The sequence below is a fragment of the Nicotiana sylvestris genome, chromosome 5 (assembly GCF_000393655.2).
Source record: "Nicotiana sylvestris chromosome 5, ASM39365v2, whole genome shotgun sequence".
Taxonomy (NCBI): Eukaryota; Viridiplantae; Streptophyta; class Magnoliopsida; order Solanales; family Solanaceae; genus Nicotiana; species Nicotiana sylvestris.
In genome coordinates this window covers 38,195,326-38,208,942 of record NC_091061.1, presented here as the reverse complement: position 1 = coordinate 38,208,942, position 13,617 = coordinate 38,195,326, and the positions used below count along the sequence as shown (strand labels likewise).

The 13,617-nt window shown below is 43.7% G+C and overlaps 1 protein-coding gene across 1 annotated transcript; it reads right to left on the bottom strand.

The window, feature by feature from the left end:
* Positions 1 to 603: 603 nt before the first annotated feature.
* LOC138868527 (uncharacterized) lies at positions 604 to 1,146 on the bottom strand. The gene has a single exon (XM_070146082.1). The coding sequence runs from the start codon at positions 1,144 to 1,146 to the stop codon at positions 604 to 606; it is 543 nt and encodes a 180-aa protein (XP_070002183.1).
* Between the last annotated feature and the right edge of the window lie 12,471 nt (positions 1,147 to 13,617).

Below are 13,617 nucleotides of genomic sequence, written 5' to 3'. Positions count from 1 at the left end.
AATGACCTATGGACATCCGAATCCACTTTTGGATTCGCTCCTAAGTCCAGAATCACCATACCAAGCTATTCTCAGGCTCGGAATCCCAAACGGGCATCTAGAATGTAAAAATCCATTTAACCCAAACTTATGGAATTTGCTCAAATTGCCAACTTTAACTATTAGGCACCGAAACGCCCCCGGGTCATTCAAAATCCAACCCGAACAAACGCCTAAGTCCGAAATCATCACATAAACCTGTTGGAACCGTTAAATCCCGATTCTGAGGTCGTTTACTCAAAATGTTGACCAAAGTCAAACTTGGCCTTTTACGCCATCCTTAAGGAACCAAATGTTCCGATTTCAACCCAAACTCTTCCAAATTCCGAACTACCCATCCCTGCAAGTCATAAATCAGCAAAAGCAAGTACGAGAGGTCTTATTTAGGGGTACAGGGTTCTAGAAAGCAAAACGATCGGTCGGGTCATTACATTCTCCACCTCCTAAATAAACGTTCGTCCTCAAATGGGTTTACATTGATACCTGAAGTGCTGAATAAGTGTGATATATGCTATGCATGTCCTCTTCGGACTCCCAGGTTGCCTCATTGACTGGTTGGCCCCTCTACTGAACCTTTACCACGGGAATCCTCTTGGACCTCAACTGGCGATCCTGTCTAGCAACAATGGCTACTGGCTCCTCCTCATAACCTAGGCTCTCATCTAGCTGAATAGTGCTGAAGTCTAACACGTGTGACAAGTTGGCGTGATACCTCCAGAGCATAAACATGTGAAATACAGGATGAACTCCTGATAGGCAAGGAGGTAAAGCAAGCTCATAAGCAACCTCCCCAACTCGCCTCAACATGTCAAATGGGCTTATAAACCAGGGGCTCAACTTGCCCTTCTTCTCGAATCTCATAATACCTTTCATCGGTGAGACTTTCAAGAGAAACTTCTCGCTGACCATAAATGATACATCACGTGCCTTCTGATCCACATAACTCTTCTGTCTGGACTGTGTTGTTCGAAGTCGCTCCTGGATCAACTTTACCTTTTCTAGGGCATCCTTCACCAAGCTTGTACCATATAACATAGCCTCGCCGAGCTCAAACCATCCGATGGGAGAACGACATCGCCAACTATATAATGCCTCAAATGGAGCCATCTTGATGCTGGCCTGATAACTATTATTGCAAGCAAACTTGGTCAAAGGCAAGAACTGATCCCACTATGATCCAAAGTTAATCACACATGCCCTAAGCATGTCCTCTAGGATTTGAACTGTTCGCTCCGACTGGCCGTCGGTCCGTGGATGGAATGCTATGCTAAGCTCTACCCGGGTCCCCCAACTCACTCTATATGGCTCTCCAAAAATGTAATGTAAACTGAGGGCCTCTATCTGATATAATGGAAACAGGCACGCCGTGCAACGAAACAATCTCCCGAATATAAATCTGGGCCAACTTCTCTGAAGTATATGTTGTCACAATTGGAACAAAGTGTACCGACTTGGTCAACCTATCAACAATAACTCTAACTACGTCAAACTTCTACAATGTCTGCGGCAATCCAACGACGAAGTCCATAGTGATGCGCTCCCATTTCCACTCATGTATAGTTATCTGCTGAAGTAGGCCACTTGGCCTCTGGTGCTCATACTTGACTTGCTGGCAATTTAGGTACCTAGCTACATACGCCACTATGTCTTTCTTCATCCGCCACCACTAATAATGATGTCTTAGGTCACGATACATCTTTGTAGCATCAGGATGAATAGAATACCGAGAACTGTGTGCCTCCTCTAGAATCCTCTCCCTCAAGCCATCGACATTAGGAACACATAGAAGACCCTGAAGTTGCAGAACACCATCCTCACCAATAGAAACCTCCTTGGCACCATGCTGTAGTACTATCTCTGCCAGGACTGCCAAGTGCGGATCATCAAACTGTTGAGCCTTGATTTGCTCCAATAGTGAAGACTGGGCAACAACACATGCAAGGACTCGACTAGGCTCTAAAATATCCAACCTCACAAGTCTGTTAGCTAAGGACTGAATGTCCAAAGCTAGTGGCCTCTCCTTTGCTGAAATGAATTCCAAGCTACCCATACTCTCTACCTTCCTCCTTAAGGCATCCATGACCACATTTTCCTTGCCTGGATGATAGAGAATGGTGATTTCATAATCCTTCAGTAACTCAAGCCATCTACGCTGCCTCAAATTGAGATCCCTTTGTTTGAACAAATATTGTAAACTGTGATGATTAGTGTAAACCTCACATGACAACCCATAAAGGTAATGCATCTAGATCTTAAGAGCATGAACAATCGTGGCTAACCCTAGGTCGTGCATAGGGTAATTCTTCTCATGAATCTTCAGATGACGTGAAGCATATGCAATGATTTGCCCTTCCTACATCAATACACAACCCAAGCCAATGCGTGAAGCATCGTAATACACTGTATACATCCGTGAACCAGAAGGCAACACTAAGACCGGTGTTGTAGTCAAAGCTGCCTTGAGCTTCTGAAAATTCGCCTCACAATCATCAGACCAACGGAACGGAGCACCCTTTTGGGTCAATCTAGTCAGAGGTGCTACAATGGATGAAAAACCCTGCACAAACTGGCGATAATAACCTGCCAACACCAGGAAACTCCTAATCTCAGTCACTAAAGTAGGACGTGGCCAACTCTGAACTGCCTCAATCTTCTTGGGATCCACCTTAATACCCTCTTTTGATAAAACATGCCCCAAGAATGCCACGGACTCTAGCCAAAACTCACACTTAGAGAACTTAGCATATAGCTTCTGTTCTCGCAATGTCTAAAGCACCACTCTTAAATGTTGCTCGTGCTCCCCCAGGCTACGTGAGTAAATCAAGATGTCATCAATGAAGACAATAACAAAGTAATAAATATAAGGCCTAAACACTATGTTCATCAAATCTATGAATGTCGCTAGGGCATTAGTCAAGCCGAAGGACATCACCAGAAAATCATAATGGCCATATCTTGTACGGAAAACAGTCTTGGGGACATCTGAATCCCGAATTTTCAGGTAATGATACCCTGATCTCAAGTAAATCTCGAGAACACTTTAGCACCATGTAACTAGTCAAACAAATCATCAATGCGAGGTAACGGTACTTATTCTGGATGGTAACTTTGTTCAACTGGCAGTAATCAATGCACATTCGTATAGTCCCATCTTTCTTCTTCACAAATGACACTGGTGCACCCCAAGGTGACACACTTGGTCTCACAAACCCTTTTACTAACAACTCCTCAAGCTGCTCCTCAACTCTTTCGGAGCCATGCGATACGGTGCGATAGATATAGGCTGGGTACCTGGAGCTAAATCAATACAGAAATTGATATCACGATCTGGTGGCATGCCTCGAAGGTCAGAAGGGAACACATCGGCAAATTCCTGCACTACTAGCACTAAATAAATCATCAAAGACTCTGCGGTAGTATCCCAAACATAGGCTAGATAAGCCAAACAACCCTTCTCAACCATATGTCAAGCCTCTAGAAAAGAGATGACCCGACTCCTATACTAACGGAGGAAACTTTTCACTTCAATCTCGACAACTCTGGCATCGCTAAAGTAATAGTCTTGGCATGGTAATCGAGGATGGTGTGATATGGGGATAACCAGTCCATTCCCAGGATGACCTCAAAGTCGATCATATCAAGTAACAAAAGGTCCGCTTTAGCATCGTAACCACAGAATGTGAACACACAGGACTGATAGATCTAATCCACAACCAAAGAATCACCCATAGGAGTGGACACATAAACAGGGGTACCCAAGGACTTATGAGGAATATCCAGGAAATGAGAAAACAGAGATGATACATATGAATAGGTAAATCATGGATCAAATAACACCGAAGCATCCCTACCACAGATAGAAATAATACATGTGATCACTGCATCTGAGGCCAATGTATCTGGTCTGGATGAAAAAGCATAGAATCTAGCTGGAGCGCCAGTTGGCTTGCCTACACATGACTGAACGGTAGCTGGCTAACCTTCCCCTGCCTAGCCTCCACCTCTAGGATGTCCCCAACCAGCCTGCCGTGTGCCTCTGGGTGGCCGGATAACGGGTGCTATAATCATGGGTTGCTGACCCTACTGCAATGCCTTACCCCGAAGCCTGGGGCAAAATCTCCTCATGTGACTGAGATTTCCGCACTCAAAACAGCCTCATGGTGCAGTGATCTGCTTCCCTGATGTCTGACTCTGATAGCCTGTAGACCCACTAGAAGAAGCCTGAATAGCCGGTGGGCAGTATGAACTCTTCAACATGGCACTATAATAGGAGCTGGAAGAACCCTAGTGGCGTGAGTACCCATTGGAAGAGCCCTGGATGGTTGGTGGGCGATATGAACTCTCTGGTATAAAGCTAAAGTAGGGTTGCACCGGAGCACCCCGAGGAGGTGGTGGTGTTGAATATGTGGGCCTACGGGGCTGACCCCTACCAAACTGACCTCTACCCCTAGCAGGGGCACCTCTAAACTCTCTAGAGAATTGGGTCCTCTTATCCTGCTGCATCTTCTCTCTACCTCTCTGATGGTAGCTTTTAATCCTCCGAGCAATCTCCACTACCAACTGATAAGAAGTCCCCATCTCAACCTCTCAAGCCATATTGGCCGTAATGCCGGAGTGCAACCCTGCAATAAACCTCTACACTCTCTCTGCGTCAGTAGGAAGTATCATAAGTGCATGGCGAGACAACTTAGAAAACTATGCCTCAGAATCGTTCACTGACATCTTACCCTGCTCAAGCTGCTCAAACTGATACCGTAACTCTTCCCTCTCGGAGGGTAGAATATACCTATCCAAGAAAAGTTATGTGCACTTGCCCCAAGTCATGGGAGGAGAACCCGCTGGTCTGCCAAGAAGATAAGACTGCCACCATCTACGGGCCCTGCCCTCTAGCTAGAAAGTAGTGAAGTCAACCCCATGAGACTCCAATATCCTCATGTTGTGCAGTCTGTCCCTGCACCTATCAATGAAGTCCTGGGCATCCTCATGATGCTCTCCTCCGAAGACAGGAGGTTATAATCTAGTCCATCTATCTAATAGCTTCTGCGACTCACCGTCCACTACTGGTCTAGGCTCAAGTGCAACCGCTGCAACTAGCTTGGCCCCATCTGCGAGTAGTGTACCCGGAGTGTGATATACTGCAGCAACATGGCCAGAAGCCTGAGCAGTAGGGGTTTGTGCTTCCCCTCCCGCCTGGGATGTGGCTGGGTCTACTGGAAATAAACTAGCCTAGGTCGTAAAATCCATGAACTGAAGCATACGGCCCATGACCTCCTGAAAGCCCAATGCTGTCATGAAATCTACGGGGCAGGCTCTACTACATGCACCTTGCCCTACTCCTCAATGATGGGATCCTCCACTGGATCTACTGGTGGTGCAACTGGGGAAACTCTGGGACATCTTCGTCCCCTACCTTGGGCCAGTGCCCTCCCCTGACTTCTTCCTCAACCTCTAGCAACTGGGGGATCAGCTCCTCTCAGGTCCAGAATTCCTGCTACGCGCGTTCTCACCATATATTAGAGAATAAGAGAGATAATTTAGTATGCTATCAACTGCATGATAGAAGATGAATAAAGAGTAGTTTCCTAACACCTCATAGCCTCTCAAAGATAAGTACAGATGTCTCTGTACCGATCCAAAAGAATCTATTAGGTATGTCCATGACTTATGAAACTTACATGAACCTAGTGCTATGATACCATGTTGTCATGATCCAATTCCATTATAGGCCGTGATGGCACCCAACACCATTGTTAGGCAAGCCAACACCGATCAACTAGTGGTTTTCCGTTTAAATAAATTATTAAGTAGTAATGTTTCCTTATTTGTTAAAATGAATTTAGAGATTCGCAACAACAACAACAACAACAACAACAACATACCCAATATAATCCCACAAGTGGGGTCTGGGGAGGGTAATGTGTACGCAGACCTTACCCTTATCTAGGGAGGTAAAGAGGCTATTTCCGATAGACCCTTGGCTCAAGAGAAGGTGGAAAGGAAGAAGGTAAGAAGAAGAGAAAGACAGATGAGGGAGAGAAAAGACGACAAGGAAAAAGAGGAGAAAAAGTAGCAATAGATAGTAACAATCAGGGAGGAATAATTTCCAGTAAAAGGGAGAAAGAGTAGCATCAACATAATCAGGGAGCAACAATTTCCAATAGCAATTTACAAAAACACTTAACTTGTTTGCTAAATAACAAATATAATAACAAACTAAAAGGAAGTAACATTCAACCAACAACAAGAATATTACTAATACTACTGGTAACCTAGGAGAAACTCAAAACTGCCTGTCAACCCACCACCTTAATCCTCGACCTTCATACCTTCCTGTCGCTAGTCATGTCCTTGGTTAGGTGAAACGCCGACATTTCATGTACAATCACCTTTCCCTAATACTTCTTTGGCCCGCCCCTGCCCTTCCTCAAGCCCACCATAGTCAACCTCTCACACCTCCTAACCGGTGCATCTATGTCTCTCCTTCTCACATGCCCAAACCATCGCAGCCTCAATTCCTGCAACTTGGCTTCCACTGATGCAACTCCTACCTTGTCCCTAATAATTTCATTCTTGATTTTGTCTTCCCTGGTATATCCACAAATCCATCTCAACATCCTTATTTCAGCCACGCTCATCTTATGGACATGGGACTTCTTGACGGGCCAACACTCAGCTTAATACAACATAGCCGGTCTAATCACCACCCTTTGGAATTTACCCTTAAGTCTAGGTGGCACATTCTTATCGCATAAAAACCCCAAAGCTAGACTCCATCTCATCCAACCCTCTCTAATGCAGTGAGTAACATCCTCGTCAATCTCCACGTTTCCTTGGATTATAGACCCAAGATACTTGAAACAATCTCTTGCGGGAATGACTTGAGTATCAATCTTTACTTCCACTTCTTCATCATGCCTCTCATCACTGAACTTGCACTCCAAGTATTCAGTTTTCGACCTACTCAACTTAAAACCTTTGGACTCCAGCATCTATCTCCAAACTTCCAATCTAGAGTTAACACCACCTCGCGTCTCGTCAATCAGAACTATATCGTCAGCGAATAACATACACTGCGGCACCCTTCCTTGTATGTGCCATGTCAGCACATCTAACGCTAGGGCAAACAAAAATAGGCTAAGGGTTGATCCCTGATACAACCCCGTCTTCATAGGGAAATGCTCTGAATCTCCTCCCGTAGTCCTCACCCGAGTCTTAGAACCTTCGTAGATGTCCTTAATCACCCTAATGTACGCCACCGAGACTCTGCTGACCTCCAAACATCTCCATAATACCTCCCTCGAGACTTTGTCATAAACCTTCTCTAAGTCATTGAACACCATGTGCAAGTCCTTTTTCCTCTCCCTATACTGCTCCACTTATCGTCTCACAAGGTGAATGACTTCTGTAGTTGGCTATCTCGGCATAAATATAAACTGGTTCTCAGAGATAGATACACCTGTCCTCACTCTCTACTCCACCACCCTCTCTCATGCCTTCATAGTGTGACTTAGCAGCTTGATGCCCCTATAGTTGTTGCAGTTCTGGATATCACCTTTGTTTTTGTACAACAGAATCATCAAACTCCACCTCCAATTGTAGACCATCTTCTTTGTCTTGAAAATGGTGTTAAACATGCTAGTAAGCCATTCCAAGCCTACCCTACCCGCTACTTTCCAAAATTCTATAGGGATCTCATCAGGCCTAGTCGCCTTACCTATCACGACCCAATTCCCGAGCCTGGTCGTAATGATGCCTCTCGTGAAGACAAGGCCATCCAGACCAAAACGGAACACTTCTTTTCCACGGTTAAATATCATAAACAGTTCTAAACATGATATAATAGCCATAATTTGCGGAAAATAACGATGACAGTGGAAGAAACCATCCTGACACAGCCCAAATCGGGGTGTCACAAGTCACGAGCATCTATTAGGGTATAAATACAACTACAAGGTGTAAATTATACGAAACAGGAATAATGAACAAAAGGGAGAAAAGTTGTGCTGTGAATGCCGGCAGCCACCTCACTAAACTCCGATAACTCTGCCTCTAATCAACCAAAACCAACTACCGGGTGTATAAATACCTGCATCTGCACACAAGGTGCAGGGAGTAATGTGATTACTCAGACTCAGTGAGTAATAAAGGTAAATAACAACTGAGCGGTAAGAAATCATGTACAACAAACAACATGTTGTATAGAAGCAGTGAAAACCCCTTTGAGAAAAAGAGTGAAGTTGTGAAATCTTTAGAAATATCTTAGCTCAGTTTAAACCTCTTTTGAAAATGACTTTCTTAATAGTTACGCAAATGAGTGCAAATAAATAGTGCAGATAAGCACGAAAATCTGCTCCTCGGGCACAACACTCAATTAACAGATAATGCCAGGCAATTAGATAGATATCACATGAAGTAGCACAAACAACAGATAATGGCAGACAAAGAAATAAAGTAAAAACATAAAACAGTACCAACACCGCTGCCACGTGCAGCCAGATCCATATATCGCTACGGCATGCAACCCGATCCATATATTTCGTCGCCGGCGCTCACTAGGGGTGTGCAGACTCTGAGAGGGGCCCCTTATGGCCCAAGCGCAATATCAAGCCATCTCGTGGCATACATATCTCAGTCCCTCGGCCTCATAATCAATCAGTATCTCACTGCTGCGGCGTGCAGCTTGATCCAAAAGTATCCTCACAATACAGTCCCAAGGCCTTACTTAGTCAAAATCACATAAGTCCCTCGGGCAGTAGTAAAACATGATGCTCAGCCCAAAAATATTATTGGAAATATCATTTCAAGTGTTAAAGCGAAATAAACATGGCTGATTTTTGAAAACAATGGAAAATACATGACTGAGTCCAAGTATAAAAATCAAACAGTGAGGAAATATCAACAATAGTCCCCGAAGGGTTTGAATAACTGGCACGAAGCCCAAATATGGCAATCAGCCCAAAAACATAATGATAACAAATAAGTCTCAGTCAAATACGCGGTAAAATCATCAATTAGGACGGACCAAGTCACAATCCCCAGTAGTAAAATTCCCCACGCACATCATCCAGCGCGTGTCTTGCCTTAATATAGCGCTACGATGTGCAAATCCGGGGTTTCAAACCCTCAGGATATCATTTACAATCATTACTCACCTCGAACTGGCGAAATCTCTAGCTCGCGACGCCTTTACCCTTCAAATTGGCCTCCACGCACGTCGAATCTATCCAAAATCAGAACGAATACATCACAATATGCTAAGGGAGCAAAGCCCAAGCGAAAACAATTGAAAATTATCAAAAATCCCGAAATTAGCAAAACCCGAGCCCCGGGCCCACTTCTCAAAACTCAGAAATTTTCACATCAACGGGTTCCTTATCTCCCCACTAGATCATACGTATCAAAAGTTCTCAAATCCGACCTCCAATGGCCCTTCAAATCCCAATTTAAAAATCTCAAAATCCCAAGCCCTAGTTCTTCCATTTTTAGCTAAATTTTCATGAATTTCTAGGTTAATTTCACAATAGAATCACGCTTTAGGTTCAAAAATCTTACCTCCAACAAATTCTCCGTGAATCCCTCTTCAATATCCCTTAAAGAGCTCTCAAAATGGTCAACTATGGAGGAAAAATGGCTAAAATCGCAGATAAAATGACTTATAAACCTTCTGCCCAGGTCTGACCCTTCCTTCTTCGCGAACGTGGTCAATGCCTCGCGTTCGCGAAGCACAAACTTACATTGACCAAATTTTTCCCTACGCGAATGCGTCACCCTATTGCGAACGCGATGCTTCTACCTCCTACGCGAACGCGATGAACAAAATGCCTTGGACCCCAATTTCCTCTACGCGATCGCGAGTGCCTTCTCACGAACGAGATGTACTGCTTCCCATCCTTTCGCGAACACGAGGCACGTCTCGCGAACGCGAAGGCTTAATTTTGGCCTTCCTCAAATCCTTCTACGCGAACACGATGCTCCACCCGCGAACGCGAAGAGAAAATTCTTCTGCAACAGCTGAACAACAATTTCAGCAACTCTCAAAGCCAAAAATGGTCCGATTGACCATCCGAAACTCACCCGAGGCTCCCGTGACCTCAACCAAAAGCACCAAATCTACCAATTCACATCGAATTCAAGCCTAAGTTTTTCTAAAACTTCCGAAATACGCTTTCGATTAAAAACCCAACCAAAACACGTCCGAATGACCTGAAATTTTGCACACATCCCAAATGACATAACAAAGCTACAACAACTCTCGGAATTCCATTCTAACCTTCAGATCAAATCTCACCTATCAACCGGAAATCGCCAATTCAAGCCTAATTCTATAACGGACCTCCAAAACCACTTCCGATCATACTCCTAAGTCACAAATCAACCAACAAAGCTAACCAAATCATATAAATTCCGTTCCGAGCTCATATACAATAAGTCAACTCTTGGTCAAACCTTTCAAATTTAAAGCTTTCAACTGAGACTGTTCTTTCAAATTCATACCGATTTCCATGAAAACCAAAATCAACGATTTACATCAGTCATAATACATCATACGGGGAAAGTCATGCCTGAGAACTGGCGATCAAAGTGCAAAAGCTCAAAATGACCGGTCGGGTCGTTACATCCTCCCCCACTTAAACACACGTTCGTCCTCAAACGTACCCAGAGTTGTTCTAGAAGCCAACCAATAACTAAATAACTTTACCATGCATATACCGGGGAGGTGATCCCACGTCACCCTATCTCATATAGGTCCGATAACACAATATTACTGAAATTTCACAATCCATCCAAGTCCATAAACCATAGAACCACATTTCTGCTTCTAAAATCCTCAATACGATCAAAATCTCACATTTATACTGTGAATAAGTCCGAACAAGCTGTAAAAAACCATATTTGCTATCTCAGGTGCAAGCACATAATATACCACATAACTCAAACACTCGTAGCGATAACTTCTAATCACAGCAGGTGCACATAACAACCGAATATCGATAAAAAATCTTTTATCAACTAAAGTCTCGTTCCAACACTTCCATATACTGCCAATGATAAAGGAAACACATAATAAATCATAACCATTTCTCAAATCAACCATCCATAAGGCTACTTCTCCTTTGGTAAGGACCATAGCAAGTTTCTGAGCCGAACCTCGATATTATCCTTCCAACATGCTGAAATCGAATCCGTTCGTATTCATTAATGATCACAACGATCTCCTCTAGTCCAGCACACCGCCCTGGTGACATGACACATCAATAGAGGCCTAAGCCGCAACTAGTATAATACACGCACCAATAAGCAACGGTCCGAACATACTCCAATTATGAAAGTGACTCAAATGAAAGAGTCGTACTTCAAGCTCGCCAGTACCACCACAACAAAAAGTAGAGAACCCGTCTCACGTCATGGAAAAGAACAAACGAATCTAGCCCATCATATCTCCATATAGCTTCGATGCAATGCACGATCTTATCAAACACTACTCCACATAAAACACCCCAAGTCACTATGCTCAAAAGCGACAACCACGTAAAATTTGATGTCTAGAACCAAAGCAAATTCATTACACCCATGGTGAAGCAATTAACATATACCATGCAAACCCGATAGAACATAACTGACACGTCGTTCACCGAGCAACACCCAATTACTCTTCCTGCTCGACTTCGACTATGAACCCCAATAGAACCGCACCATATGTGCCCATAACCAACAAATCATACATCTCGCAACACAGAAAGGCAACTCATAGATCTCCCAGATCACTAGTAAACTCAATAACGGTCGAACCAACCTATCCCTCAACAATACAATTTGGGGCCAACTAAGCCGACTCAGCTAGAACACGCATCCACATTGGCCTACCAGCGAACTCTCTATCAAGGGGAAACCTGAAGCTGTTCCTTCAACTCCTTAACTCTGCTGGTGCCATACGATACGGTGCCCGGCACCAAATCAATACCGAAATCGACAACCCTGCCTGGCGACATGCCTGACCATAAGAAACACATACGAAAAGTCCCTCACCACCAGAACTGAATCAATATGAGGAGCCTCAGCGTTGACACTCATCAGAAGAGCCCAAGTAAGAACGACAAATCCTTCCCAGCCATCCGCTAAGTCTTCAAAATGTAAAACCACTCTACCAAGACTTAATCTGACGCACCTCGCTATTCAACCCGTGGCATTTCCGGAATAGCCCATAGCACAATAGTCCAGAATAACCCAACATGGAGACAACCACTCTAATCCCCAATATCACATCAAGAATCTAACATACCAAGAAAAGAAAGATCCACTTAGGCCTCTAAATCCCGATAGTCGCTAAACACTACCTAATACCCACGATCCACAACCCACATAGCCTGAATATGAGAACTCCTGTCTCCATATCCACACAACACATGAATCACCATATCCGATCCCAATTTCGTTGTCCGAACACATTCCAAACCTTTAATACCCAATCATCCCACGATAGATACTCTAAAATTTCCCTGTGCCAACAAGCAATCCCGAATATCACCAGTCTATCTTACAAGAAAATGCTGCAATACTACCGAAGTATCATCAACTTCACATTGTCTTTTCTGAAACATATACCCTCGTCGAATCACCCCAATTAGCACTACCACTTCCCTAATCATTTGAAACTGCTTGTGCTACCTAAGAATTCATGACTTTCCATTCAGAACTGAACCGTAACCTTCCACACGCAATTGTCAATCCTCCACAACCTACCGTATATACCATACCATCTCAGGATAACATGAGAACTTCATCTTCCTTCTGAGCCACAAATATCTACGTACTCAATTGGTCAAGAACTTCACATTGGTCCCAATCTAGAGGAAAAATCATTATACCTCATATGCTCCGCATGCCCACTGAAAATATACATCTCCAAACCGCAGTAAAACCATCAAGAACTCTCCGAGTTCCCTTTGCACAAATCAGACCTATCAGGACTAAATCCTTCCAACTCGATCAAGTTAAGCAAGCAATCAAAACCTAAGAGCATCGCCGCAAAATACCTGAAAGAGCATATTACCTCGAACACACACAAGGAATTAATCATATCCTTACCATACCGATTCGGTCTACTATCAAGCTACTCCATCTATCTAAATTTCCTTCTGATTTATCTTCAACTTGATATTCCCTCTTGTTGTAGAACCAAAATCCCTCAACCCAGGATTACCACACGAGACCCAACCATACAACCACACTGTCTAAGACTCATAAGCTGATGAATACTCTCTAAAATATTCCCAAAAGCACCACATTTGAAATACTTTGATCTGAAGAACTTCTTGTGAATCTAAATCTGGTACCTCCTGATACTGATACATAGAATCCCACAATTAATATAGAAAACACCACAAGTCTTGACATCTTCCAATGAAACTCAGTTTCTAACCGCATATGCGACTTTGGAATACTCAATTGATATAGGCAGACACTTGAACACATTAGAATCATTCTCGCAAGTCATCTACTCTCCTCAAATTGCAATTATCCTGATCAAACGAACCGATCAATCTGTGCCTCATTAGCACTTCGACACCGCAGAATGTG